Source organism: Aspergillus homomorphus (assembly GCF_003184865.1).
Source record: "Aspergillus homomorphus CBS 101889 unplaced genomic scaffold BO97scaffold_8, whole genome shotgun sequence".
Lineage (NCBI taxonomy): Eukaryota > Fungi > Ascomycota > Eurotiomycetes > Eurotiales > Aspergillaceae > Aspergillus > Aspergillus homomorphus.
The window spans coordinates 681,282-709,135 of NW_020291894.1; the positions used below are offsets into that span (position 1 = coordinate 681,282).

The following is a 27,854-nucleotide window of genomic DNA, read 5'->3' on the forward strand; positions in this document are numbered from 1 at the left end:
ATTCGAAGTTCAGAGATAGCGAATAAAATTGTGTTGTAGCCATACGGTAGATGCTAAATTCCAGAGTCCCGAGGGTAGCTAACTAGAATACATGGCAACGAACACTCACCCGTGCCATTCCACCATACATGCGCATCACTTCATCATGTCGCTACATGAAGAGTTCGCCATCTGTCTCAACATCCATGTCTTCCACATCCACATTCCCAGGTTGTTCAGCATCAGCATCGTCAGTGTCACCCTCGTCGTCGTCCTCCGCTACGTCATCCAACTGACCGCTCTCATCCTCATCATCCCCGTGATCATCCTCCTCCTCCGCGTCATCCAAGTGACCACCCTCATCCTCCTCATCCCCGTCACTATCGAAATCCTCCTCTTCCATTCCCGCGCCCTCGCCCCTCCCCGAAGAAGGCAATACCCCGTCCATGGCCGCGCAGGTCTCCGCCCCCACGAAGAACGGATGATCCGCCCGCAGCGCCAGGCCCTGGCACACATAGCCCATAGGCGTATGCGAGATATCCTGGCCCTGCCGACGCAGCGCCAGCCACTCCTGCAGGAATTCCATGGCGGCAGTCGGGCCAGCGGCGGGGTTCGCGTTGGCCGCCGCAGCCGCCGCGGCCGCCGCATCGCCAAGCTCGAGGGCCAGCCGGTCGAGGATCTCGGCGTAATCGTTGCGGCCGAAGTAGAGGCGTCCAGCGAGGAGGCCGACCTCGAAGGGCAGGAAGGCCGGCACGGCGTCGGGATTGGCCAGCGGCGGGATTGCGTAGAAGTTCAGGTTGCTGAAGTGCTGCATCCGCTTGGTTACGGGCGCGGCGTAGGTGATTAGGTGCATTGAGGGCGCGGCGCGGCTGCGGAGGAGCGGGATTAGTTCCTCTGCTTCTTCGGGCGTGATTGCGATGGCGAGCTCCGTTTGCATGTTGCTTAGGAGCCAGTTTACGGGACGCTGTGGGTTGCGTTGCGGTGTTAGTGTGTTTGGGCTGGACAGTAGGGGTTTGGGGCTGGGGGTGGCATACCGTCAGTTCGTCCATCTTCTCGCCTGCCTTCAGCTGCACCGTCCGGGTGAACTCTTCCGACACGTAGAGATGCGGCATGCTCAGATCCACCTGGCCCTTGTACTTGGTTCCTAGCTTTGTGGCAAACATCATCTTCGCTGCCGGCTGAATCCCGGTGCCCTGGAGGGAACCCGTCTCTGCGAAGTATGACAGAGTAGGGTGTAACCCCGGGAACTCGTATGGCTCCATCACCCGAGGACGCTCCACCTCGCGCTCTTCTTCGATCTCGTAGGCGACCTCGCGCTCCTGCTCGACCTCTTCCAGCGCTGAGCCGGCCATTGCGGAGGTGTGCAGGTCCCTCGCTTGCGCTTTGCGTTGGCTCAGAGTCTGCATGAACCCGGCTACTCGGCCGGTGTACTCGATGCAACAGGACGTTTCGGAGTCTGCATCGCTCACGTCCGGGGGCCGGGGCTTGTACAGTTGCTCTAGCGTTTGCTGCTCTGGCTGCTGTAGGATTCTCATGAAATTCTTGCGCTGGATTCGGTTGGTGATGAAATTGGGATAGTCTTCGGCGGCTTGGACGCGGCGACAGAAGTCGGTGCCTTGGGCATTGAAGAGCGGTTCGAGATCTTTGTTGCTGGCACATGTCTGATGTAGCAGCCAGTAGATCACGTCGGAAGAGTCGAGCATGTCATTGTGCCGCTTTCGACAGACGTCGAGAATGTTTTGATGTACCTCCGGCGGTGCGATGAACACCACGGACTGGGTGGTGCCAAGCTGGCGGAGTCTCATGGCGGCTGTAATGAATTATTAGCAGACTTCTTCGAGGTGAATGTGAATCGCAACACTTACCTTGCACCGTGTGGTCTTTGGTCTGGTTGAGTCCTAATGTGAGAGCCCCCTGGGCTTTCGCAGGTAGCTTGAGATCCGTGCCCCGAGTGTGGGCTTCATCCAGGTAAATCAGACAGTCGGTCATATCATCCGCGTACGGGGTGGCAAGCAGTGGCAGGCTTTTGTTGTGTGCTCGGAACCAGACCCATGGCTTGTCATCAGGTTCAAAGTAAACCGCGGCCTGCGCTTCGGTGTCGTGGCTCAACCACGTCTTCACTAGTGTCAAGTTGTCCATCTCAAGGATGAAAGCGCCCGCGTCGATAAGAATGCGGGTCTTGGTCCGAGCCAAGCTATGAAGCATTTGAGTCTCGGAAATGCGCTTTTCATGGAGTATCGCAGGCCAATATCCCCTGTTCCTCTTCTGAAGCAGGTAGGTCAGGACCTCGGCGTTTGTGTGCAGCAGTTCGGGCAGATCATGTTGTTCGATCGTCAGAGGAAGAAGCCTTCGATTATCATTTGTTCCACTAAAGCCAGTCGTCAGTCCCGCTAGCACCATCCTTTCGGTTTGAGATGTGGTCCTGGAGTTATCGAAGAACGGAACGTCCCATCCTGATGTCTGGAGCTTGATCGCGAATTGCTTGGCGTGGACGGGGAAGACAAAAGTCCTAAGATAATAGTTGATCACCGTCGTTGAGAACCGCAGATGCTGCCAGATTTCTGAGGTTTGACCATGGTCATTCACGTTGATTAGGTTCCAATGCTTCAAGGATTCGGGCATCGTGGCCGATGTCTCCGTCCAGCGGTCGTACTCAATGGCCGGATCATCCGCTCGGAGAACTGACTGAAGACACTGTCTGCATCGCTTCTGTGTCAACCCCTCGTGGTAAAATGCAAGACACGTAAAGAGAATAGCGACATCTGGATGGCCCCACTCTGCTTGATCTGACGGAACGCCCTTGGCATGGAAGGGCACGGCCATGGGATCTCGCCCTGGGTGCAGCCCGTATTGCACATTCCACCTCTTCTTCAGACATAACAGCAGGATCCGATGTACCAGGAGGCCTCGAAGCAAGTAGATTCTCTTGATAGCTTGGGGCTTATCTTCAAAGATCTGCTCGAGTGCCTCGGTGACCGAGTCGTGAACCGTCTCGTCTGAGAGAAACCTGCGAATTATCTCGACCTCAGCGGCGCTGCAACCTTGGATTGGCAATATGGAGCGCCGGGCGCTGCAGGCGTCGTTCACAATCCGTTCCAACAGAGCCACTTCAACGTCATTTCTCAGCAAATAAACAACAGGAAACGCGGCTTCTTCTCTGTCGATCACATCGATACTGCGCGGGAATATTCGTGCCAAGTCACGCAGGTGCTGCGCAACAAGACCTAAGACTTTCATCACGACCTCCCAGCGATCAGGATGCCCATCGACGACGAGCTGCGAGCCGCTGGGATAGATGAGTTGTGTCTTGACCGCCAATGTGAAATCGCATTCGTCGAGGATATCCCGGCCGTATCGGTCAATCCAGTCTTGGATGGCCACCATTTCTGCGGCCTCGACGGTCTTCGCATCGGAAACTCGCTGTAGGCCACTCAATTTGAAGGATAGCGCATGCTCGGGAACGCCCAGGATAACACCGGACTGATGGAGTGTATCCTCATAGAACCGGCGAAACTCCGCTATCAGGCTTGGTGTAGTTTGCGTTCGTCGGGAGAACGGGATATGTAGCACTTCGCGACCGACAAGGCCACCCAGGTGTGTCTGGAGGATCTGCGCAGTCTGGGTGAGAAGCGCGCTCGGCACCAGCAAGCGGGCGAGTATCTTGCCATTGGCCAACGCACATGCCACCATGGGCATGATTACAGAGGTTTTGCCTTGTCCCATATTCATCTGCAGGACGGAATTCGAGCCTGAGCTTGGAGCGATCATTCAAGAGCAACCGTCACCTGTTCCTGGCGTATCTGCACGTTCGCGTCGATCTCGAGAAGAACCCAGGCCGGATAGCGCATGTAATCCCAGACCGCATGAGAAATCTGGCAATTCACTTGATCCAGTCGGCTTTGGTCGCGCCGAGCAAAGAAGTCTCTGATGCGCAAAAGTCGCTGTAGCTTGACGATTTCGAGCCCATATGATAGGATAGCCTCTTTCATTCTCGGGCCAAAGCGCGCAAAGGACCTTCCAAGCTGTTGCAGGATTGTGATCGGGGTGATGCATGGGCCAAGGTTGCCCTTGAGTAACCAAAAAAGCCTCGAATCGCTTTCTAGGAGAGCTGCGCAGATCCGCCCGTAGCATGAATCCACGACGGCCTGTGCGCTCTTGATCTCGTCATCGTATTTCTTCAGCCCTTCCCAATAACTTAATCCATTCTGATAGGGTTTGTGTGGTTCGTGGCCCTTTAGTTTGAGCGCGTGAATACTTTGCTGCAAGTCTCGCCCATAACGAGATCTGACGGAGCAGCCTGAGTCGACAATCTTTTCGACCAAGCGTTCAAGTTCGATAATTTCCTGCGAGTATGTCAATCTAGCGTTTGGGGTGATGGCCTGAGAAGATCGCCTCGGCTGATCAGCGAAAGAAGCGGTTTTCATCGTTTCGGCGTCCCTTAGCAGCGGGCCTGATGTCTGGAGTAGGTCCCGTCCAAGCGCGACGCCGACTCCTGAACAAGGCTTTGGTAGTGGTTCGAAGTGCTCTGACTGACCCATCGCTGGGAGGTCCAGGAGTTCGTTTTCGGGAGCGCTGTGCGCATCCAGTACTTCCTGTACCTTGTCCAGGTGTTCCAGAAGCTGCAGGTTCTTGTATCGTCGTAGCCATTCGGGTTGGACTGCAGCAAGGGCTTTTACAGCGTTCAGAACCTCGGATTTGAATCCATCTATCGAGGGCTCCGCACAAGGCCACTGCGGAAGTAGGAAAGAAACGAATCTCTCACACTCAGTCTTGCACCGGGCTTTGTGCTGTTGCACTGCGAGTCCATGTTGGGCTTGGGCCTCTTTTCTCGTGATTGCGCGAGACTTTTTGCCGCGTTTCTGTTGGTCGGCCACAGTTTGAAGCACGCTACAGGCAGGCAGCACCAGGCCTAGTAGCAGATCGGAAGCGGGCTTGTCTTTATCGCGCACATTTTCAAAGGCTCCATAGGTCGGTAGTGGTAATTCTTTGAGCGGTTCCAAAGTCGCAAAGGCTGCTAGAACGCGAAGCACCTTCATATTCGCATTGGGGGAATAAGCCATAAGACCCAACGTGAACATCAAAAAAGGTGCAGTATCCGCCTGGCTCGTAGCGCAGTGGCGAACCAAACGTCCCCATTCGGTTCGAAGATCAATAGATAGAGCTGTGCTCAAAGTAGTCGGCGTGAATATGCCGTTGTAGCCGCCGACATTTGACCAAGCCCGTATGATATCGGTAAGACTACAATCTGTCTTGACTGCTGAAGGCCGATTTCGAAGCAGACAGATGATCTCACGCGAGTTGCAGGTTCGCTTGGACGAGCTATAATACACCCGCGACCAGTAGACCTCATCAGGCACCTCCTGCATCTTGTCCTCGTTCCAATAATCAGAGCGCTCGTACATAGAGCGGCGCCAGAGAGCCCTATCTCGCAAATATGCTTCATTCTTTCCAGGGTTTCTAGTACATAGCTCGGTAGAAGGGTGAAAAAGAGAAAGCCTCTGAGACTGTGTGATAATTGACTCGATGATTGGCTCATATGCCTCATGCTGCATTGTCACCGTCCACCCTTCGTTCCACTTTACCACCTGCTGAAACTTTCTGTCGGGCGGATAGTACTCTCGTATCGGCGTAAGCCTGGATATTATGAGTAGTATATCAACAATGTTGGAAGCGAGCGGCGTCCATGGTTGCGAGTAAGCCGACTTGAGGCAAGACAGTGCTTCTTCTGTTCCAGTTCGCCTCGTTAGATCATCTGGAAGGACAAATGAGGTGAAAGCATGGAGCTGGGCTTTGGTGTAAAGCAGTAGAGGCTCGGCAGGGCATTGAAGTCGGCCGAGGACTTCGTCAATCAAATACCGTCCGTAATTGCCTGTTCTGTCCTTCGTGACCAATACATGTATGCCTCGGCGCTCGGCTTTTATGCTGCCTAGAGGAACGATGATACTTCGCTGTGATCGACTCGGGACATTCCGCAGCACTAGCATGCTCTGAAGCCCATATAATGTTCCAGCGTCCTGGTTGGGATCTATCTCAGCAGACAACTGCTTGCACTGTAAGAGTCGCTGACTGTTGACATAGAAGATGAGATTGATCCTCTTCAGCTCGATGGACAGTGGGTTTCGCGGATGTTGGACCACCGTCAGTTCTGGAGCTTGTTCAAAGTGATTAAATATTTTTGCGATAGTACGAGCCAGTTGAGAATGGGGATCAACTAGATGAGAAATTCGTCGGATAGCTTTGCGCGTATCGATGTCGATCTTCCAGTCACTCATCCTCTCCCACCAGATATGTGGCACACGCCGAGCTTCAAGAATCCCCGTTTTGAGATCAAGCCAGTGCACGCATCCATGAACCAACGAGTGAGGCAAGTCTGGTCTTGTATCTGGGCCAAATACGGACCCAGGAATGTGCTCCAGAGTTTGGCTTCTTTTGTGGGCTTGAATCACTAGCTTCTGATCTCGAAATCCTAGGTGGACCTGGTAACCATTCTTTTTGAGCGCAAGCTGATAGCTCATTCCGTTTCGGTCCGACGGAAATGCAACAAGTCTCTGGTTGCCAAACAGCGCCTTCAACGTTTCCGAGTTGCGAATGTCGGGCGGAATCTTCCCGATTGAGCTGCCATCAATCGAAAGATGTCCTTCGAGGAAGTGAAAGCGGTAATTTTGCTCTCGTGTCTCGTTGGTACCGTGGGCTGTGGCAGTAACCCAACAGTCTTCAGATCCCTGCCAAGCCGTATACTTCCAGAAACACAGCCACAAATTTGATCGATGGCAGCATTCACACCCAAAGGATGGATATTGATGGCAGTTCGAATTGCTTCGCGCAATTGAGCAGAAGACATAATGTCACGGACTAGCATGCTTTGCGTGAGCGTACCAAAACTGTCAGTATCCATGACCAGGTTTTCCTGCATGGAAAGAGTCGCTACGACCCAGGTTTTGATGCTTTCTTCGTCAAAGGTTGTGTCAATCATGCCACTAAACGTTCGGCGACAGAGCAGGGCAGCGAGAAAACAGTATCGCGCCAGCTTGTCCGCTGCATCCACCTCGGTGGCATTCCGAGATTCTTCGCGCAGATGATTAATCCACCGGTGTGTCACGCTTCGGATTTTCAACAGCATCTCACTGGCCTGCATAGACGCCTCATGGATCCCCAGGCTGCATACCTTCACTGAAAAGGTCAGCATGGTTTCCATGCAGGTGACCTCGCGCCAATTGGGAGCGATCAAGGATACATGTTGATCGATCTGCTCAATGAGTCTCTTGCAAAAACTGAGATCATTGAAAACGACATGCACTGCTCTCAGCGGCTCACCATGCAGCTCAGGGCCCGCTTGCAACGCAAGGTGCCTCATCAGAACCATGGTATGCTCTGCGCTGAAATTGATGTTCGAGGACCCGAGTTCGGCCAGAACTTGGAGCCATCGCCGCTTCTTCCCAGCCATTAGGGCCTGATGCGCCATAAATTCGTGAATTGTCACTGCTGAGGGACATTCGCGGTATCTGGCAAGAGCCTCATACGATGAGGGTCCCAGGCCATCGGGGGCAAAGCTGGGTGTCGAGTATAGTTGGGCAAGTGGAACTTCCCGGGGGAGGCGAAGGGCAAAGTGATGCGCCAATGTGAGCGTTTCGGCTACGTCCCGGGCCCATATTCCTCGTTCGTCGTAGTACTTGAAGGTTAAACCCGACGGAAGTATCACGCTTTTCTCTGTTGTCGGCAGCCTGACCTGTTTGTAATGGGTTTCCAGGTATGACTTTGTAGTAGACGCCAGAGAGTACCCTCGCCGATATGCGATCAGTTTCATATATGGGGACAAATTTGGATAATTACCGAGTACCTTCTGGGGGGCTCTGGCAGCTGACAGCTCCATTTGACGGCCAAGTCGAATGATTATGCTCCAGCTAGCGCTGCGGTAGGCAGCGAAAGCTTGAGGTATGCCCAGCTCGAACAGGACGGCACGTTTCTCGGCCATTCTCTTTGGCAGATAATCTTCGTGAACACTGATTCTGAGGCGTCGTAAGCACCGGATGTAATAACAGTGTCCGCAGCCACGAATCTCATGGGAACCGTCAGGGGTCATTCGCTGGGTGCATTCACTCTCCATCTTCTTCGTAGTCAGGGACTCGTACTCTTGATTCATCTCCTCCAACTCCGCTGCCTTTTCCATCCTTGCAGTCAAGGATGCTGCTTCGATCTTTGCTTCGAGCTCTGCCAGGTTCGCGTCGAGGCCAAGTTGCACGTATCGATCAGCAAAGCATTGCGGAGATGGATCTGCAAAAATTGTCATGCTTTTACCATCCAACCCTGCACAGCGTGCATGAAGATGCTGTTGTACTGTGCTCAGACGATTCAGGTCGGTACGCCTCGATAGAAGCAGCACATCTAGCGACTCTGGAATGAAGACCGGATGATACTCGAGAAGTAAGGGAAAGGCGACGGTTGCGCATTTGTCCATGCATACCCACAATTCTAACAGGTTCAAGATGAAGATGCTGAATGTCACTTGGTCTTCATCATAGGCGTCCCCGATTCTTTGGAGATAGTCTACAATTTTTCGGGAAGTTTCAATGCAAACGTCGATGTCGTGGTCAGGCTCAGCGGTAGATGTATCCCGCATGTCACGTTCGATGGTCGCTTCCAATTCGGCGAGAGAGGAGTACCGCTGAAACATTGTGGTAAATTTTTCTGCCGTTCCGCCTGTGTCGTTTGTTGAATCGACTGCACTAGTGCGCTGAAACCATGGGGCATTGTTTTGAGGCTGCTGCAGAACCTTGCGAAGGTATGATATACTGTTTGGTAGACTAAGAATCATGTCTCCTGTCTGGGCTCTGCGTGGTAACGATGGTATCATGCGCTGGAATTGCGTCTTGAATGCAGCCCATTCTTGTCGAATGTGATTATCTGCAATTCTCAGACTCTGTCGATAGAGAGGGTTCAAATGGTGTGAGAGGGTGGCATGGACAGTCTGTGCTTCGGCAGATAGGCTGTCCTTCAAGATATCCAGCTTGGTCAGTCGGCGGCAGAGTTTGGCTCTCAGCCAGCACCAGTGCTCTGGGGCCAGAGCTCGCGTTTCGAAAAGATCTCTCAGTAGATGGACTAGAAGTACGCAGAGTAGGGACTTGTAATACAAGTGGCCCATTTCACTGCCCATACGCAAGTACAGCAGGCGTTGGATGCAAACACGAAGGACTAGCCAAAATGAACTGCGACGCCACGGTCGCTCCGCATGGTTCCAGCAGACATCGTCCTTAATACGCTTGCGCAAAAGAGGTGTTTTGACCCGACACCCATTCACGCCAAGGAGGGTAATTAGAAAATCAGTGATCAGGTCCGGGTCAGGGGTGTCTCGCACCTCAGTCACTTCAACGCCGGCCTTCCTGGACTTAGGCATGAATTCAGCGACTGGCTCTGTGCTCGCTCTCATGAGGAAACCGGCGAGGTTATCTTGGAATCTCGGCTTGTTAAACTCTCTCTTGTCCAGCGATATGGCTGCCCCCGGGAAGTCCCACTGGAGTGCACCTCTCGCCGCGAGCGTGGGCTCAGCACTTGGCGAGGCTTCAAAAGCTTCGACAGTTATGGAATCACCGTCCCTAGCAGAGGCTGATATTAGAAAAGAGGGGTTTTAGACAGCGAGGAGGGGTAGGCTTACTTGTTTTGATAGAAGAGGAGGGCGGCATTGTGTTCGGCGACGTGCACGATGATAGCATGATCGGAGCTCAGCCTCTTGAAAGCGCGCAGCAGGACTGACCTGTGGACTCTGCCGTCGTTGAGCTCGCGACACTCTTTGAGGATCTCATCCAGACTCTGAAAGACCGACTTTGTGTTATCTTCAGCGGTGTGGTGAAGGACTCTTAGAGCCTCACGCAGACGATCAACAAGCCCGGATCCGACTTTTTGTGGCTCTTTGTCGTCATGTCCGGGAAGCTTCGGGGGCAAAGTAACATGATGAAATATGTCCTTCAAGATGTTGGACTCGGACATGGCAGAAAGCTAGGCTGTGGTGGAGTGATGATACAAGTAATATCAACATGTGAATCGAGACTAGGAGACGAGGGTTGAGGAGAATGAACGTGGAGATGGAAATGAGATCACAAGGGAGAGTGAGAGTAAAGGTGATGATGAGAAAATTAGTGATGGAAACAAAAAAGCAGTGGTGACGATGAAGTGACGTTGGGAATGGAGATGAAATAGGGACGAAGATGGCGAGGGAGGTGAGGATGGAGGTGAGAAGGTAAGACGAGGATGGTTGAGAGGGTGAGAAGGATGAGGATTGAGGTGGTCGGAGGAGAATCAAGAATGATGAAGTAGGCAAAGCTACAGATGAAGGAAGAAGCCGAGGGGAATTGAAGCGTAGTGAATGAAGGACAAATACCTGGGAAGGAAGCTGGTGGTTGCTGCTGCTGCTGCTGCTGCTGCTGCAAACAACAGCAGAATTGTCCCACCCAAACAGAACCTCAGCCAGACTGGCAGTGAATGAGATTGAGTGGTAAAGAGGTTGGTCAGCCCAGTAAGACGTGCACCTCTCTTCTTAGTGCTGTGACTATCACTCTGACGACAAGTCATGGGAGATCGATATGATACACTCACCTACAGTGGGACGAAATGCTATACTTCCCTTCCTGGATAGCAACAGTACAGTGCGCATATCTTATGTAATTGGTGTATAGGTGATTGTGCAGTCCTGTGCTGTCACATGATCCGCCCGTCAGGCAGCCACTGTCAGGCAGAAACTGCACGACAGGCTCGTTGCCATACCGCAGCCCGGGAAAGGCAGCCCCGCCGGAGGTTTCTTTCCCCGGGGCCGAGTTGCAACCGCAGTTGATGAAGATGGATGACAGTCGTCGTGGCGATGAGTTGCATGGTAATAGAGCATGAGATAATATACACATTCGAAGATACAACCCGTTCATCAGAGTGGCTTCAAGCACAGGCAGTTTCTCTGCACAAATCGGTGCTGTGAACGAGTGAGCAGGCGCAATGCCGTCAGGTCCGTCGAGCTATGATATATATCCTACTATACTAGATTTACAAAAACCATGCTCATGAAACCACGGCAGATACCGAACATTCGCTCAGCCCCATTGCCTGTGAGCCATGCAGACAGAAGAAATGCAAGGTCAGTAGAAGATGAATAGGTGATTGTGATGCTGAACTGCGCGAACATCCGTCTAACTCCGGCGCGTGTCAGTGCGATCGCACCCTGTATGTGATATCGGCCTAGATATGTACAGTACATCCACCTCGGTATTGGCTGACAAACATCCAGTCCAATCTGCACGCAATGCTCTCCTGATCAATCCAAATGCGTCTATCCAGAGAGCGGCAAGCGGTAAGGAAAAGTTCCCTAGCGAGTACTTGAACTAAATGCTGATCCAACCCAGAGGACTGCCCCTCGGATATCTCAACCAGATCGAGCAACGGCTGGCCGATACCGAGCAAGCATTGTTTGACGCTCTCACGACGATGCGCGAGCTCAATGGTTCTCACGGAGGAATGGTGGTACAGGCCACGCGCAAGTCCGCCGATACGCGCCCCAAGAACGCGCGCATGCAAGAGTGGTCTCAGTTGCCATTGAGCGACTGGACAGAGCGCGAACGGTGGCGGGAGGCAAAACGCGATCAGTACCAGTGGACACGAACAGTCGTGGAATCACCACCGATGGTAGAAATGCCGCAAGCGAATGGGTATGCGATGCCACGAGGGATCCTCACGGCCAGTCGTCCGAGCAGAAGCAGTGTTGGTACGGCGGAGTCGGAATCGCCCGAGCGGCGGAGGTCAGATCGAGCAGCGGAAGTCGCCCGGCGGCATCCTTCGCTGTACTTTTGATAAAAAATGAGTAGGATCTATAACAAATCAAAGAAGTCTATTGCAACAAGGACCCCCGATGGTCTAGTTGGTTCATGGCGTTCGGCTGTAATGGTTAATTGTAACCGAAAAGTCACCAGTTCGATTCTGGTTCGGGGGAACATCTTTTTGCTTTTGTTCAAGCTCTACTGTTCTTGGAGGTCCTAGTGGCCCATCTCTACCAAGACCCTGCATAGTTATCTTAGTCTACGGTGTTGTTTTCCTCAACGGAGGGTACCTATGATGATCTCATCTACTTTGCACGTAGTGACGTGTCTGAACTGGGCATCTGCATCTGTGCTGGATTTGGCGGAGGCCCAGGTGTTTGCATGTTTTCACAAACACCGACCACTTCCGCGATGGTCTTCTTTCCTGAACACTTGCCCCTCCATGGGCCAACTCCACGAAAACCCCGCCATCCAACCTTGACAGTCTCTTGCAAGTCCCGTTCGGCGTTGTTCTGTCCTTTCTAGCCATAGTGCTGCGTTGATCGTCATCGTCCTCCAGGAACAAACTACACCCGACCACTCGCGTGGCGCCGGACATGTCTTGTTCCGAATCGCGGAGGAGTGCAAATCCGAGCTTCCCCCATCGGAGACCATGGAGGGGAAAATCGCTTTTGGTGAGAAGTGGTAGACCGGGGCTGCAGATACGATATAAACCTCCAACGACGTCCTGATACCGGCTTCTGTCTTCCCACTCATCAGTTTCAGATCAACTGCACACACACAATCATCATGTCGCCCAAGACCTACAGCATTGCCTCCATGCCCGCCGATGGCATTGGCCCCGAGGTCATCGAGGCCGGTATTGTCGCCTTGAACGCCTTGGCTGATACCCTCAAGACCTTCAAGCTGGAGTTCACCAACTACGACTGGAGCTCCGAGACCTACAAGAAGACCGGAAAGTACATTCCCGATGGCGGTCTCGAACAGCTTCGGAAGCACGATGCCATCCTCTTCGGTGCCGTTGGTGCCCCTGGTGAGTTTGCCTTCCCCACCTCCCCCGCATATGCAAGGCTATCTAACCCGATCCCTTCTGAAAAGACGTTCCCGACCACATCTCCCTCTGGGGTCTCCGCCTGGCCATCTGCCAGCCCTTCCAGCAATACGCCAACGTCCGCCCCACCAAGGTCTTCCGCGGTACTCAGTCCCCCCTCCGCAACTGCAAGGCTGGTGACCTCGACTGGGTCATCATCCGTGAGAACAGCGAGGGAGAGTACGCCGGTCAGGGTGGTCGCTCCCACACTGGCAAGCCCTGGGAGGTTGCCACCGAGACCGCCATCTTCTCCCGGGTCGGTGTCGAGCGTATCTTCCGCTTCGCTTTCGAGGTCGCCCAGAAGCGGCCCCGCAAGCTCTTGACTGTGGTCACCAAGAGCAACGCCCAGCGCAACGGTATGGTCCTCTGGGATGAGGTCGCCAAGATCGTGGCCAAGGACTTCCCCGATGTCACCGTCGACAAGATGCTGGTCGACGCCATGACCACTCGCATGGTTCTCAAGCCCGAGTCCCTTGACACCATTGTCGCTACCAACCTGGTGAGTTGACCACTCCCCTCTCCCCAGCGAAAGGCCCTCACTAACAGATACCAACAGCACGCTGATATCCTCTCCGACTTGGCCGCCGCTCTGGCCGGCTCCATCGGTATTGCCCCCACCTCCAACCTCGACCCCACCCGTCAGAACCCCTCCATGTTCGAGCCCATCCACGGCTCTGCCTTCGACATTACCGGCAAGGGTATCGCCAACCCCGTCGCTACCTTCTGGACCGCCGCCGAGATGCTCGAGTGGCTCGGGGAGGTCGATGCTTCCAAGAAGCTGCTCACCGCCGTCGAGAACGTCTGCGAGGCTGGCGTCCTGACTGCTGACTTGGGCGGCAAGGCCAACACCAAGGAGGTCACCGACGCTGTGGTGGCCGAGATCAAGAAGCTGTACGGTTAAACGATGTATATAGATTACGGATTGATGTCAATAGCATGAAAATAGATTTCCTTGTTCGTTATGATAAATTTAGTCGTCGAAATCATCAACTGATTGTATTCATGTAACAAGATGATTTGCAGAGTCATGCCAGTACCCGGTGTGAGACTTTATATGGCCAATTTTAGACCCTCCGACTATGCAAGCACCTGACCAAAGCCCATTGGCAGGATGCCATGCTAGCGCACACCTTTGCATCCGAGCTTTGGAAGCTGAACGAATCACCTGCTCACCAACATCCTCCCATTCGCCTGCGTCCTGTTTTCTAATTGGTCTCCGAAAATCGATGCCGGCAGCATTTCTGCCGCAATTTACCGTTCACGCGTCGCATCCGTGTTGAACATCAGGGCATCTGCTCCCTTGCATTTACAAAGACGATAATGTGCAAAGAATTATGTATACAATCTGATTATGTCGCGGAGCTCACCAGGGATTTTGAACGACAAGTCTAATCTACGAATAGATATAACACAAAGGCGTGCCGGCCGTGGTGTCCAAAATGTCGTAAATCTCGCGCGACTCGGTGAGGTTACCCATCCACAGCATATCGTGAATGGTGGTGTTGGGGCCGGGAATCATGCCGTTGATGAAGTCGGGCCCCTTGACGACGTAGGTGCGGTTGGCCGGGTTCAGGTTCTGCCAGATCCAGAAGACGCGGTCGATCATGCCGTGGTGAACGTAGAATGCAGGGTCACCGGGGGAGGCGTAGAGGTCCTATTGTTTGGTTGTTAGGGTTGATGCTTGCCGCAAATAAAAGAGAAAAGACGGGTACGTACACCTCCAGGGTCACCGCCAATGGTGAAGTGACCGGCCGTGTGCACGCCCAGGAATCCTTCGTTGAAAAACCCTTGCATGGTCCACTCGAAGCACGAGATGTCGTCGCAGTTCTGGATCAGATCCATGACATCGCTGGTCTTGGTCCAGCCCTGGGCGGCGTAGGCCGAGATGTCGCGACGCAGGCACCGCGGGTTGTAGTCCAAGCCGGTGCCGTTCTGGGCCACCAGACCGGGGATCTGCAGGGTGGGGCTCACAGGGCCGAGGTTGACGCTCATGCTGGAAATCGGCTGTTAGGGGGTTGAATAGACAGAGAAAGGTCAGACAAGGTAGCTTACTTGGCAAAGGGACCGTGGCGCACACAACCGCCTCCCACACCGGGGGGAATGATGGTGTAGGGGGTGGCCGGGGTGCCGTTGTGAGCCACGTAGTCTCCGTTACCGGACAGACTGTACTCGGTGCCATCGAAGAGGGGCGAGTTGATCGGGTTGTCCACGTATTTGTTCCAGGCCCAGTAGGGCTGGTAGCCATCGTAGCCACACTCGTTGCGTAGAGCCTCCTCGTAGGCCCAGGTGAACAACCGGTGCCACGTGAGGAAGTTACCCTACCACACTTATCAGCTGTGAGGTTAACGAGGGAGCAGCAAGGCGACGTACCGTGCCGTGGATCCACAGGGTCTGGTTGATGTGCACGGCGACGAAGTCGTCATAGCGGTTACGAGCACCAGGAGCGAAGCTGGGATCCGACTTGGGCGGCTTGTTCATCAAGCACAGCACCGCATCGGTATACTTCTTGCGATCGGCGGGCGCCAAAGATGACCTGGTGTTTCATATTCAGTGAGCCACGAGCGTCTCTGGTATTAGTGTGGAGGTCCAAGGACGTACCACTCGCGACGAACTACCGCATTCTTGACGTTGCAGGTAGAGTTGGAGCCGTGAGCGGCCTCATAAGCCATCTTAGTGGCCAAAGCTTTGCTGGAGAGCTTATCGACGGCATCGGGGGTGCCGAGGATGGCAGCGGCTGGCGAGGCAGCCAAAGCAGCCACAGCCGCGCTTGACAAGAGGGAAAACTTCATGATGGCAGTCACCGAACGAAGATGAACTGAGGGGGCTGACTGACTCGAGAAAAAGCTGGTCACCAACTGCCTCTATATAGTTTTTTTTCCCGGGTCCCCCCCCTGATAAGACCAACGACCAAGGAAAGGCTGTTGCCTCGTGGAAAAGTAAGCTAATTAGCCCATGTGGCCATCTGGATGTCGGAAGTGGGCGAATAGCCCTAAGAAAAGGCCCCCAATGGCACCAGTCGGGTAAACCACCTCTTAGTCGCTGCACCGCCGTCGGCAGCTAAGAATGTGAAGCATAGTTAGCATACCAAACGGTCCCTCACTTACGGACGCGATTAAAGACAGTTCTAGCCGGAATTCGAACCGAGAGTGGGGGGTTGTCCTGTTCGCTACTCCATACAGGGTCCTCTCTTCCCGAGGCAGCTGGTGTCCCCCTCGGTGGCGACTTCCGTTTGCCCTTCGGTGACTCGAGCACTTTTCTCGCTCAGTTCGGGCATCAATTAAGACTCGTACAAGACTCTATCCCCGAATTAAACGTCTGACCTGTCATGGTGGCAAAAAGTTAATCTCGAGGGCCAGTTTGGCGTGGCCAAGCGTGAGCAGGGGTCATTGTGTCGCCCCGCGCCCTGAGCGGACCAATTGCCTCCAGAAAACACCAAAGAACCCCAGCTCGGAGGAAGGACACCCTTGACTGGGGTTGGGCACTTAATTGCTCCTGAACGGCGGAAAAGAGATGGCGCCGGTTGTCGAGAACTGATAGATAGTTAATATCTTTTAATCTATGCTAGTGCTGACTAGTGCGTCGTTTAGCACCACATCGTCGGCCACAATACCCTTTTAGCCGCTGTCATCCGTCTTTCCCGATTTGACAGTCTGAGTTCGGTCGGAGGAAGCGAGAAACACGGAATGGAGTCGGTGGAGTGCGAGATCCAGGGAAATGTGCGATTGCTGGCCTGTGAGTTCGATCCTCCCTCCCAGGGTCGAGCCCTCCCGTGATCGTCCGGATCGTCTCGTAGTTCCCCAAACACGCGTGGTATATCTTGCACAACTCCAGATTTGATTCAGATCATGACTCTAGGCGTCCACGTTGCAGGGGAATGACTGACCGCTTGAACGTGCATGCAGGACGGCTGCCACGTTGCCCCTGCGGCGCCACGCTAAAGAACAATTCCCGACGGTCTGGGGCTTCTAGGACCTGCCGTGTGCAAAATAAATGAGAAAGTGACACTAGAGCTGCATTATCCCTGCTAGCCTGGCAGAAGAGGAGATTTGAGGAGGGTCTTCAGACCTTTCGAGGCCCTCGACTGGACAGCCGAGGCTGAGTGACTCGCTTAATCCTCGAGAAACACCCACCTTCTCTTCTAGACTATCCTGTCCAGACTCCCGGCTTCGCTCCTCAAGTGGACGGAAGTGCAGAAGACGTAAGAGGGATCTGATGAAGGAATCGGAGAGGGATCGGGAATGCAGGCCCAGATCGTGCAGAAGTTGTTCTTGGCTGCGCCTCGTAGACGGTCGCCCGTCCGATGCGATTCCTGTGGAAGCCAGCGAAGAAAAGAAGGCCAGTCATCCTCGACTCTCCGTCTTCATGTAACAAGTCATCATTGTTCTTCATGACTTGCTGTCACTCTGCTCTGTGACTTCTTCTTCGCCGAAATGACGGCTGTACCCCTCTGGCCGCGATCCGGGAGCAGCTCTTCCAACGCCCCGACCATCTTGGCAGTGGTTGGGACGTTGACGGGCCTGTCCACACTGATCGTGCTGCTACGATGTTATGTGCGCGGTCTGGTGCTGCGAAAGTTTAATGCGGAGGAGTACAATATAATTGGGGCGTGGGTGAGTGGACTCTGGCTGGATCTGCATTGTTCGTGATGGAGAGATCGACATGTCCTAATCGGCATATTTCATATCAGCTCTGTGCCGTCGGAGTTCTCGTCTGTTTCGCGGTTGAATCGCAACATGGCGTCGGTCGCTACTCGAAGGATATCACCAACGAGGAGTTTGGGTACCTGGCCAAGGTGGTTTATTTCCATTCCATCATTGTGATGGTCGGCCTCAGTCTGGTCAAGATCTCCCTGGCAGTCTTCTTGCGACGATTTGCTCAGAACGCGCTGCGTCAGGCATTGATCGGATCCATTGGTTCGCCTGTCTCCTCGCCTGTCTCTCACTCCGATTCTCACCATGATAGTCTTCCTGGTCGCCTTCACTATCGCCTGCGGCTTAACTCTGATCCTCCAGTGCACCCCTGTGGCCGCCGCGTGGGATTATAGTTTGCGGGCTAATGCTCGATGCTTTGATTCCGGTACTTATACCGCCATTGGGCTGTGGAATAGCAGTACGGTTTCCCCTGTGTCTGGTTGAACGTGTTCACCAGTCGCACAAGCTTACATCAGTCGCATTCTAGTCACGAACCTCGTGACGGACGTTATCTTTGCAACGCTACCGGTGCCCATGTTCATCAAAATCCAAGTCAACCGACGGACAAAGGCATCACTGATTGGAGTATTGAGCTTGGGATATCTGTACGTGACGAGGCTATGCGGGCGCCTGGACCGAACTGATTGTGTTAACTGTAGGGCCTGCGTTGCCGGTATCATCAAGATCGTCGCTCAAATCAAAGTGCTCAAGGAGACAAATGTGTATCGGTAAGTGCTGGGTCCAGATTTGTGAATAAGAAGCACTTTTGCTCAATGGATTTCCAGGAACGACACCTTCATGGTCTGGAACTGGTAGGTGGAAGCCATGCTGCAATGGTCTGAGATGCGAGACTGACCGCTAGATCCAGTGTCGAATTGAATATCGCTATCCTCGCCGCATGCCTTCCCAACCTCAAACCCCTGGTCAAGTCATTGCTCGACAGTACGCGCAGTCTGACCAGCGGGCGCCGCAACGCATACGGCAATTACTATCCCGGATACTACGGCCAACGGAGCGAGGATATCACGCTCAAGTCGATGACGCGGCGAACACGCCACTCTATGTATAATATCACGGTGGAGGGGAGCTCGGATGGCGATTCCGCCAGTGGGCACAGTGGGAATCGCGAGGAGGACGAGCAGCGCTTGCATTGCACGGAGATTGGCATCTTGAAGACCACCGAAGTGGTGGTTCACACGCAGCAGTAGGTTGCGTTCGACTGTACTGTACATATCCCAATTATGATAGGTATATAAGCTTTTTCTTTTGTTCCGCTAATGCGCAGCCACATTTCGAAGCAGCCAAGCGTTCACCGGAGTAGGAAATGAAAGGGAAACCTGAAGGTATGGTGTGAGGCAAGACGCGTGCCGCGCGTTGATTCAGCAAATATTGCATTCTTGGCGATAGCCGCCCCTTGCATGGGTTTTGGTCATGGGTATATCAATGACAGCTGGCATCCTAGAACCACGGCGTATGGAGGGATTTGAGTTGTACAGTACGCTTGTTGACATCATCGGTCGCCGCTGCGACTTCGCCATCAGACCAGTAGAAGCAAACTCGAGCAGGATTAAAGAGCAAACCAACTTGACAGGTAAAGTGTATTGCTGCTCACAATGGTAGAATTACACCGGGAAAAGCAGTCTAGTAGCAATGGCAACTGCCTTTCATCATTTTCGAAGGAAGAGGAGGCACAGTTGGTGAAGAAAATCGACACCTTTGTCTTGCCGATGTTGTGTTTGGTCTTCTTCTTTCAGTGTGAGTGCTTTCTGGCTGCCTTGCTGCTTCCAATTCTCTGACTTCACCAGACCTCGACAAGCAGAGCCTGAGTTATGCCTCTGTCTTCGGCCTCATCGACGACCTCTCGCTTCATGGATCCGAGTACTCCTGGTGCTCATCAATCTTCTATGTTGGTATGACTCTTACCCAAGCGGAAAGAAGAGAAGCATTCCGTTGATAGTCTTATAGGACAGCTAATTTCTGAATACCCTTTCATCTATTTGATGAGTCGCTTGCCATTGACTCGATTCGTTGGCATCACCATGTATCCAACCCCACGTCTTTGGCTCTTAGACAGAAAGAAAGAGGATTGTCTTCTGACCTTGCCAATATAGTATCGTCTGGGGAGGAGTGTGTATGTGTCTGGCAGCCTGCCAGAACTTCGCCAGTTTCGCAGCTGTGCGCTTTCTGCTCGGACTGAGTGAAGGCGCGGTGGCTCCAGCATTTGTCACGCTGACCAGTGTCTGGTATCGAAAGAAGGAGCATGCACTGCGGGTTGGGTAAGCGACGCTGGGATCACGGATTGCTACTGAATGGCGACTAATCGGTTGTCCAGAGTCTGGGTAACGATGGATGGATTGGCTCAGGTGCTGGGGTGTCTGCTCATGTACGGTATCGGACGATCATCCACCGGCCCTCTCGCTCCTTGGAGGACTTTGTTCATCATCTGTGGGGCCTTGACATCTGGCTTCGGCGCTCTCTTCATCATCGTTGTTCCTTCCTCACCAAAGAAAGCCTGGTTTCTCACCACGCGCGAGATGGAAGTCCTCGAAGCAAGAATGGCACGCGATCGGGATGCCGGGGATTTGACCCAATTTTCAACGACCCAAGTAAAGGAGGCTCTGGGAGACCTTCGGTCGTGGTTCATGTTCATTTTCGGGCTGCTGGTCACCATGCAAGCCCCAGTGATGACCGTAGGCTTCTTGTCCCAATGCATTCGTCCGCCGTGACTGACACTTTCAGTTTGCCTCCCTCATCATCAAGAATCTGAACTACGATAGTTTCCAGACTATGCTGTACAATGCACCTTCGGGAGCTGTGCAGATTCTGGCCATATGGGTTAGTATTGCAGGGTGCTATCTGCTCACGGATCACCGATGCTTTGTGGTGATGGTGATGGCCATCCCCCCCCTGGTCGGAAACCTCCTCCTTCTAAAGCTCCCACTTTCTGCTGAATGGGCTTTGATTGTCTCGTCCTGGCTAGTATGGGCTCCTCTCCTTGTCACGAACCGAACGAGTGAAGGGACTGACTGACTACAGGCTTCATGTCTGCCCAACGTCTTGGCTGTCTTGCTCAGCCTCAGCGCCTCAAACGTCAAAGGAAACACTAAGCGTCCCATGGTCAATGCCATGTTCTTCATTGGATACTGCGCCGGTTGTATCGCAGCTCCTCAGCTGTGGAAGACCAGCGCTGCACCGAGGTTTTTTGAGGGTATCGTGACGGCCATCGTCACCTGGTGCTTGCTCCTCGTGGCGCTGGGGGTATACTGGTACCTCTGCCGGTCGGAAAACCGCAAACGCGACGAAACCCAATTTACTGCTCCTGGAATTGCTTATCAGGATGGCGAGGACATTACCGATATCCAAGATACTCATTTTCGCTATAGTTATTAAGAGGTGGTCCGACGTTTATGCGGCCGAGGCGAAACCACGACGTATCATTCTATGAAATACTTAACCCACATTCGGCTGATATGAGCGCCCGACTCACTAGATCTCCCTAATGCGTTGGTCTGGAAGATAGATCATACTGCAAAATGATATGCACGATGGTTCGAATCGCCGCGATCGTAGCTCTGCTCGCCGGCAGTGGGTAGGCGGGCATGATAAAAGCCGGAAGGGAAGAACACGAGCCACCACAGTACAGTGGAGAAACAGGAACACCTTCAGCTAGAGCTAAAGGTCAATCATCTTTCCTCATAGCTGATTTCCGACGAGATTATACCAAGTGTGGTGGGCAATCGGGGCAATTTCCCCCTTGCGGTGGCGATCAAGTGTATTGAGGAGTTCTGAGGTACGATGTGGGATTGAGATGCGTATCTGTTCAACACCAACAAATAACCACAAAAACCAGCTCCTGTGCCCATATCTTTCTCTGCGATCCATCATAGTCAAGGACACTCGCCGGAATGAACCCATCGCCATTGTGGAAATGCCGGTCGGTTTTCCGAGCATCGTCGCCGTCGAAGCTATGGAATCTTCTCAGCAACTCGCGCGATGGCTGGTGCTCGGCACAGCCACGAGGCGAACATTGGAGTTTAAGGGTAGATGAGGCGATCAACGCGGGGCTCAGCACTTGCACGAGAGAAAGCCAGCCAGGTAAGTTCACGCCGCAGACGCCCTCGAAGCCATCCCGCGTCGTGCGTAGAGGCGAGGCGAAAATTTCGGCGTCGGCTCCGCTGGAGGAACTCGGCGACCTGTAGCGCACGCCCTGCAGGCTGTAGTAGTCCATGTGGATGACTTGCAGTGATTTAGAAAATCGCGACATATCAGATTGGGTTGGCAGTGGTGGCGTATGACTGGGTTTCGTTCTTGCTCGGTCGATTCATGTTGCGCTGATGGTTAGGGCTGGCATGCCTTATGAGGCCCCCAAGAGAGAAAATTCCCCAATTCCCAACAGCCTCACGAAAGCCCCTCCGGAACTAGGCCATTACTCGTCATTGCAGCCATTGATCAGTTGATTCCCGAGAAAGGAGTGTATTTTGGACTTCCGGTGCAGGAGGAAGTGGGAGTGGGAATAAGTAAATCCCTGTCTCTGGCTAATGCAGGACTAAGCAGGGATCTTCGCTCTTCCCCGCCTTCCCTCATTCTCTCCTTCTCTCATGCAATCACTGCTCTTGCTCTCCCCTCCATCCCCCTCTATTTGTGCAACCCAACCTCTTCAATCTACAAAAGGGCCTTCTATTCAACATTCCTAGCATTTGATCTGCACTGTTGTCCTGATAATTCCCGTGTTGTCAGCAAAATGACGGACTTCGACGCCCTCCTCGCCGAGTACACCGAAAAAGGGAACGCCAAGGTGCATGGAGTCATCTGCAAATGCATCGATCGCAGCGGTAACAACTCTTTCCTCTCGTTGCTTTCTCTCTCTGATCACTAACCTCCACCAGGAGCCGAAGTGTACAGCAAAGTAGCCGGCTACAACTCCCTCGATCCCGACTCTCCGCCGCTGCACGAAAGCGCCGTGCTCCAACTCGCCAGCGCGACCAAGCTCATCACCAGCATCGCCTTGCTGCAATGCGTGGAAAAGGACCTTATCACTTTAGACCAACCGTTAACGACTATCCTCCCCGAGCTCGACGGGATCGAGATCCTGACCGATGTTGTGGACGGTCAATTCAGCTTCGAGCCCAGCACGACGCCCATCACCGCGCGCCACCTCTTGACGCATACTTCGGGGTTGGGCTATCGATTCACCCACCCATTGCTGCGGCTGAGGGCGGAAGCGCGGAAGAACGAGACCCCCTCTCTCCGTGTAATCGAGCGATACAAGATGCCATTGGTGTTCGAGCCCGGCACCGGTTGGCTGTACGGATGCAGTCTGGACTGGGCGGGGGTAGTAGTTAGTCGGCTACATGACGGGGTTAGTCTGGGGGATTACTTCGTGAAAAACATATGGAAGCCGCTGGGACTGTCGGCGCCATTCCCCCGGTTCAACATCTCGGTGCACGCCGAGTATCATGCGCAGCTCATGCAGGGGGCGCTCCTCACGCCGGAAGGGCGCCTCGAGCCGCTGGAGCGGTGGGCGTTCGATAACCCCGAGGACCAGGAAGGGGGCAGCGGCTTGTCGGCGACGACGAAGGACTTTGTCGCTGTGCTCGCGGATCTGGTTTCAGACGCACCGAAGCTGCTCAAACAGACGACGGTCGCCGAGATGTTCGTGCCCCAGCTGGCGCCCAAGTCGCCCAGCGTGCAAAACCTCTTGGAGCTGCGGCCGGCGTGGGACACCGTCGCGGGTCCCATCGCGGATAATGCAGTCAACCACGGCCTCGGCGGACTGTTGTGTGTGGGCGCCGTGCCGGAGATCGGCCAGCCCAAGGGCATGCTGGCCTGGGGAGGAGCCTCGAATATTGTCTGGTGGATGAACCGCGAGCTGGGGTTGGCAGGCTTCTTCGCGACGCAGCAGGCCCCCTTCGGCAATCCCACCGTCACGAAGCTGGTCAACGCGTGGAAGAAAGATTTCTGGACGCAGTACAATGCGATTGATCTTTCTTAGATACTGCTAATATAAAGAATATGCCACCCCAGCCTAGAATTGGCAATGATATCTATGGCGCCTACTGTGGGACCCTCACCACCAACTTCTGCCCTCGAACCCACCCCTTCCGCAATATCTCCAGCCCCTCAATGATACTCCCCAACTCAGTATCAGCTCCTGTAACGGAAGCGGTCGGATCTGGCTGAACGCCATCAGCGCCTCGACCTCCTTGGTCTACTGCATACCAACAAACTTCAACAGCTCCGGGTAGCCCGGTCGGGTGTACGTCGAGTAACCCAGATCAAGGTTAGACCTGACACCTTCCCTATGGCTCGTGCATGAATCGCGAGCTGGTCAGATGGGCCACTGAGAATCTATTTCCCGGGACCACGGCGCGCATGGTGGCCACATTCATCTTTGGCAAAACAGCTCGTGCTTCCCGTTCGGTAGGTGTTTCTTAGCAACAGGATATATATCCCGCACATTGCTCACAATTTCTGTTTAGGTGGCGATCCACCAATCTGCCCCGTTCGTACCTTCACAAAGCAGCAGAACATTACTGTAACACTCACAGCTTTAATAACTCGGTCTGAATTGGATTTAATCAACCAGATTCATCCAGATGGAACCAAGTCGCAGCAAGCGGCGCGAAATGATCAGTCGCTGATCGGTGCGGTCGGCATTCCCCCGATCGCGATATGCAGGTGCGTTGGAAGAGACTGTGGTAGTGCAGTGAGTGAAAGCAAACTTCGGTTGTAGATTATGACAAGTATCAACAATTGAGAGCTCTACGAGTGACCAGCATATAATGTGTGTAGAAGGGTTAAAAGACGAGGGCGTGGTGAAAAGTGAGATATTGCTCATCGTTGATGTGGATGTGTATATATTACTGTAATAGTCGGATTATTCATCCAAGGCAAGATGGCCGAGCGGTCTAAGGCGCTGCACTCAAGGACTTTCTCCTTCATCAGATCACATCTGAAGAGCATTGCAGTCACGCAAGTGGCGTGGGTTCGAATCCCACTCTTGTCAGTCTTTTTTTGTTCGCCCATCGAAAATATATATGCCTCAGGCACTAATACTGTGTGCCCTTGAAGTGACTGTTTACTATCCTTGAAGCATTCAGCCAAACAACAACGGCTCATCATCAGTACCGGTCAAGTGGTCTTGAAGCCATCTCCACAGAAGGTCATGAAAGCCCATATATCTGTTACTACGGATATCAGTACTACCACAACCACCAATCACATGCAGCCTAGAGCCGTAGCCATTTGATCCAGCTTGAACTGCGCCTGACTTTTGCCAATAGCACTCAACTCCTTGGTATTCTCAAGCTCCTGAAGACAACCCTGCAACTTGGTCGTGACCAGCATAACGGCCGTGTTGCTGAGAGGCAACCACAAGGGCACCTTCTCGTTGCGACTGGCGACATGGTACAGCATCTGCGCCACCTGGATGGGCTGCACGCCTACCCCCGCCTCGAGACCCTTCTTCACGAAGGCCTCCAGCTGGCGGGCCGGCAGGCCTCGTGCAGCTTGGTGTTGACGGGGTTCATTGTGGTGGTACTGTAGGGAGATTGCAAGTGAATGATAGCGAAGTGATATTTCCAAGCAATCTCAGGCTTGAACCATCACAGCTTTATACCAATGCGTTCCACGGCTGCAACCCGCGAAGTTGTTTGTTCCGCCGCAAGTCCGAAGGGAGCACATCGCACGAGCTCAAGTGGTCTTCTCCCCGGGCTATAGTAGTCTACAGTATTTTGCCGTAGACTGCTGAATGTAATCCCTCCCAAGCACCGAGAGTAATAAAGAGACCGACCATTTTGGCTCTCCCCGGATCGATAATGGGCATTATTTAGGGTACTGACTGAATGAACCCCCGGACTTAGCGGCGGAGTTATTGTCGGCCGTAGTCGATCATCGGGAATTTCGACCGCTATCGCCTGATAGCCACTGCCCTCGTAGTCAAGGGGAAAGGGTTCAGCTGTTTGCGATCTGTCAACCAGTTTTGCAAAGCTGTCAGGAGTATTGCTTGCTCTGGCGCTAGTGCATTCACCCAGTGTATGCTGCCTCTGTTGTGCCTGTTGTGACTCAATGCGTCTATGACCACCTTTTCTCTAAATTTCCATTCTTCTGCCTTCAGAATAAGTTACACTGGTATGATCTTATTATTATGAGATAAATGTAATACTCGACTTTTGAACAACCAGACCAATAACAGTTTCTGGGCTGGGCATATGCGTGCCCAGCTTTCCCTCGATTATATTCCCGTATGTGCAGTTCAACAGCTGGGAACCACACAAAGAAACCTGGCGCTTAGAAGTGCACACCATGCACCTGCTGCTTCATCTTCTTCACATCAATATTCTTCCAGAAAAAGCACGAAGTCCAAGTGATCAGATACAGACAGGTGGCCGCGATGAGCATCAGCCGCTGGGTCTCACCGTACGCATGGTCGATAGCGTCGCGGGTGGCCGTGCCCCTGGCGTAGGACTGTTGGACCGCCAACGAACCATAGATGGTGGTGAAGTCGGCCTGCGCGGAGGCCGGAAGAAGAGCCTTCAGCTTGACTGGGAAGATGCCTGTCCACATGGCCACGGCCACGGTGCTGCCAAGGGCGCTGCCGATGCTCGCCACCACGCCCTCGATAGCCAGGACGGCGGGGATGTTGCGCTGCGCCGACACGGCCATCACCGTCATCTGCTCGCAGATGACCAGCGTGCCGCCGCCGAAGGCTACGAAGATCTGGCACATTACGATGTAGCCGATGTTGGAGTCGGGCTGGCGGAATTTGATCATCAGCCCCACGCCGAGGATCGTCAGCGGTACCCCGAAGCAGATGGCCCAGTACTTCAGAAGGCCTTGGTGGCGCAGCACGGCCCCAAAGATCAGACACCAGAAGCAGGAGCCGATCGTGTAGATGTTGGAGATGTAGGTCGCTTCGGTCACGGTCTGGTTGAACACCACCTGTAGCAGGGAGTAGAAGTAGCTGTCCCAGATAAAGAATGCCAGGTAGAGCGAGACCACCATCGAGAAGGTGAAGAAGACGGTGCGGTTCTGGATCAGCTCCCACGGCATGAACTTGACCGGGGCGAAGAACCGCTCCCAGATGACGAAGGTAATGATCAGGAGAGCCCCGAAGATGATGAAGCAGATGATAAGCGGGGACCGCCATTCGTTGGGCTGGTAGGAGTAGAGGTTGAAGGCCAAGAGGAAGAGAGAGAACCCCGTCGCGATGATTACCAGACCAATGAGATCGAACTCGATGCAGTAGTAGACGGCAGACTGCCAGAGAGTCCGTCCACTGCTCTTCTTCTCGGTCAGGTTCATCCGCTCGGCCTTCTTCTGAATGTAATACCACAAACCCCACAGGGGAGCACAGACAATAGGCATGATGATGGCAAACACCCCGAAGCCCCATCGGTACCCGATTCCTCCCGGCGCGACGATCTGATTGGCGGCATAGCCGTAGACCCAGGGCGTGATGAGGTATGGAGACGAGGCATAGGCGATCCAGAACGCACGGTTCTTCAGGGCGGTGGTGTCGGCGATGAAGATGGTCATGGAAAAGTCAATGCAGCTGAAGCCGGTCTGGTAGAACACTTGTGCCGCACAATAGGTCTGAACGTTCTTGCATGCAGCCATCATTACAAGGCCCAGTGTCAGGGAGCCAACACTCACGGCAAAGGCCTGTGGCCGACCCCAAATGTCCATGAACTTCGCGTAGGGGAATTTGACCAAAGCTGAGATCAATGAAGCGATAACGGAGGTGAGTCCGGTCAACGAATGGAGTTCGAAGTCGCTGTAGATGTATGGCGACAAGGAGCCGAGCAGTCCGGAGCTGAAGTATTGTAAAAAATTGACAACCCAAGCACTCGATCAGGTTAGCGACGACTAGTGTGAAAGTCTCAGAGAAGAACTCACAGAATATAGGCTGCGATGAGGGTGTTCCTTGTCCAGGCCTGAGTGCTCGCCTGCGCCTTCTGAGTACCAGACTGCGCTTTTTCATCGATAATTTCATCATTTTCCGACGACTGATCAGTCTGTTTAGCTTGATCAATGGGGTGTTTCACGTCGGTAGAAGTCTCGACATCACGGACATCAGCCTCAGGTTGTGCCTCGACGGACCCTTTGCCCGCGAACGGGTTGATGAAACGCTTCTCACAAGCCATGATTCTGGGAGAGCAGTGCCATGAACAGGTTTCTGGGCTGGGATGGGGCTCAACTTATACTTCTCCCGCCACGTTGCTTGGGGTGGAGTGGTCTGAGGACCGGAGAAATTGTTCTCCTGCACTGGCAGCAACATGACTCGAGGAATGAGCCCCATAA

The 27,854-nt window shown here is 53.6% G+C and overlaps 9 protein-coding genes and 2 non-coding genes across 11 annotated transcripts; 7 read left to right on the top strand and 4 right to left on the bottom strand.

Annotated features, from left to right (window-relative positions):
• Nucleotides 1-151: 151 nt before the first annotated feature.
• On the bottom strand, nt 152-9,960 carry BO97DRAFT_465286 (uncharacterized protein; the record flags this gene model as incomplete). Its single annotated transcript, XM_025699535.1, has 6 exons — nt 152-943; nt 1,014-1,789; nt 1,845-3,708; nt 3,765-6,670; nt 6,718-9,569; nt 9,629-9,960. The coding sequence occupies 6 exons, from the start codon at nt 9,958-9,960 to the stop codon at nt 152-154; spliced, it is 9,522 nt and encodes a 3,173-aa protein (XP_025553853.1).
• Nucleotides 9,961-10,839: 879 nt separating this feature from the next.
• BO97DRAFT_441666 (Zn(II)2Cys6 transcription factor domain-containing protein) lies at nt 10,840-11,805 on the top strand (the record flags this gene model as incomplete). The annotated part of the gene is made up of 5 exons (XM_025698190.1): nt 10,840-10,966; nt 11,037-11,095; nt 11,168-11,181; nt 11,246-11,308; nt 11,361-11,805. The coding sequence occupies exons 1-5, from the start codon at nt 10,957-10,959 to the stop codon at nt 11,803-11,805; spliced, it is 591 nt and encodes a 196-aa protein (XP_025553854.1). The 5' UTR covers nt 10,840-10,956.
• Nucleotides 11,806-11,857: 52 nt separating this feature from the next.
• Nucleotides 11,858-11,944, top strand: BO97DRAFT_t82. The gene has a single exon. It is a non-coding gene; the product is annotated as a tRNA-Tyr (tRNA).
• A 596-nt stretch (nt 11,945-12,540) lies between these two features.
• Nucleotides 12,541-13,762, top strand: BO97DRAFT_441667 (putative tartrate dehydrogenase; the record flags this gene model as incomplete). Its single annotated transcript, XM_025698191.1, has 3 exons — nt 12,541-12,804; nt 12,870-13,360; nt 13,418-13,762. Exons 1-3 carry the CDS (start codon nt 12,561-12,563, stop codon nt 13,760-13,762), a joined length of 1,080 nt encoding a protein of 359 aa, XP_025553855.1. The 5' UTR covers nt 12,541-12,560.
• Nucleotides 13,763-14,254: 492 nt separating this feature from the next.
• Nucleotides 14,255-15,650, bottom strand: BO97DRAFT_386589 (tyrosinase family protein; the record flags this gene model as incomplete). Its single annotated transcript, XM_025693539.1, has 5 exons — nt 14,255-14,515; nt 14,578-14,854; nt 14,914-15,179; nt 15,232-15,394; nt 15,460-15,650. 5 exons carry the CDS (start codon nt 15,648-15,650, stop codon nt 14,255-14,257), a joined length of 1,158 nt encoding a protein of 385 aa, XP_025553856.1.
• A 1,641-nt stretch (nt 15,651-17,291) lies between these two features.
• Nucleotides 17,292-19,124, top strand: BO97DRAFT_465294 (oxidoreductase; the record flags this gene model as incomplete). The annotated part of the gene is made up of 7 exons (XM_025699536.1): nt 17,292-17,471; nt 17,549-17,774; nt 17,824-17,970; nt 18,040-18,157; nt 18,212-18,280; nt 18,338-18,364; nt 18,421-19,124. The coding sequence occupies 7 exons, from the start codon at nt 17,292-17,294 to the stop codon at nt 18,758-18,760; spliced, it is 1,107 nt and encodes a 368-aa protein (XP_025553857.1). The 3' UTR covers nt 18,761-19,124.
• Nucleotides 19,125-19,165: 41 nt separating this feature from the next.
• On the top strand, nt 19,166-21,148 carry BO97DRAFT_465299 (pantothenate transporter; the record flags this gene model as incomplete). Its single annotated transcript, XM_025699537.1, has 7 exons — nt 19,166-19,307; nt 19,358-19,462; nt 19,518-19,593; nt 19,664-19,828; nt 19,885-20,242; nt 20,292-20,531; nt 20,589-21,148. The coding sequence occupies 7 exons, from the start codon at nt 19,166-19,168 to the stop codon at nt 20,940-20,942; spliced, it is 1,440 nt and encodes a 479-aa protein (XP_025553858.1). The 3' UTR covers nt 20,943-21,148.
• Nucleotides 21,121-22,047, bottom strand: BO97DRAFT_275336 (uncharacterized protein). Its single transcript, XM_025691021.1, has 2 exons — nt 21,274-22,047; nt 21,121-21,218 (listed from the first exon to the last, which is right to left on the bottom strand). The coding sequence occupies exon 1, from the start codon at nt 21,814-21,816 to the stop codon at nt 21,373-21,375; it is 444 nt and encodes a 147-aa protein (XP_025553859.1). The 5' UTR covers nt 21,817-22,047; the 3' UTR covers nt 21,121-21,218; nt 21,274-21,372.
• Nucleotides 22,048-22,184: 137 nt separating this feature from the next.
• On the top strand, nt 22,185-23,544 carry BO97DRAFT_386592 (serine hydrolase domain-containing protein; the record flags this gene model as incomplete). The annotated part of the gene is made up of 2 exons (XM_025693540.1): nt 22,185-22,384; nt 22,439-23,544. The coding sequence occupies exons 1-2, from the start codon at nt 22,294-22,296 to the stop codon at nt 23,542-23,544; spliced, it is 1,197 nt and encodes a 398-aa protein (XP_025553860.1). The 5' UTR covers nt 22,185-22,293.
• Nucleotides 23,545-24,441: 897 nt separating this feature from the next.
• Nucleotides 24,442-24,558, top strand: BO97DRAFT_t83. The gene has a single exon. It is a non-coding gene; the product is annotated as a tRNA-Leu (tRNA).
• A 1,234-nt stretch (nt 24,559-25,792) lies between these two features.
• BO97DRAFT_465302 (MFS general substrate transporter) lies at nt 25,793-27,697 on the bottom strand (the record flags this gene model as incomplete). Its single annotated transcript, XM_025699538.1, has 2 exons — nt 25,793-27,399; nt 27,450-27,697. 2 exons carry the CDS (start codon nt 27,695-27,697, stop codon nt 25,842-25,844), a joined length of 1,806 nt encoding a protein of 601 aa, XP_025553861.1. The 3' UTR covers nt 25,793-25,841.
• Nucleotides 27,698-27,854: the final 157 nt, after the last annotated feature.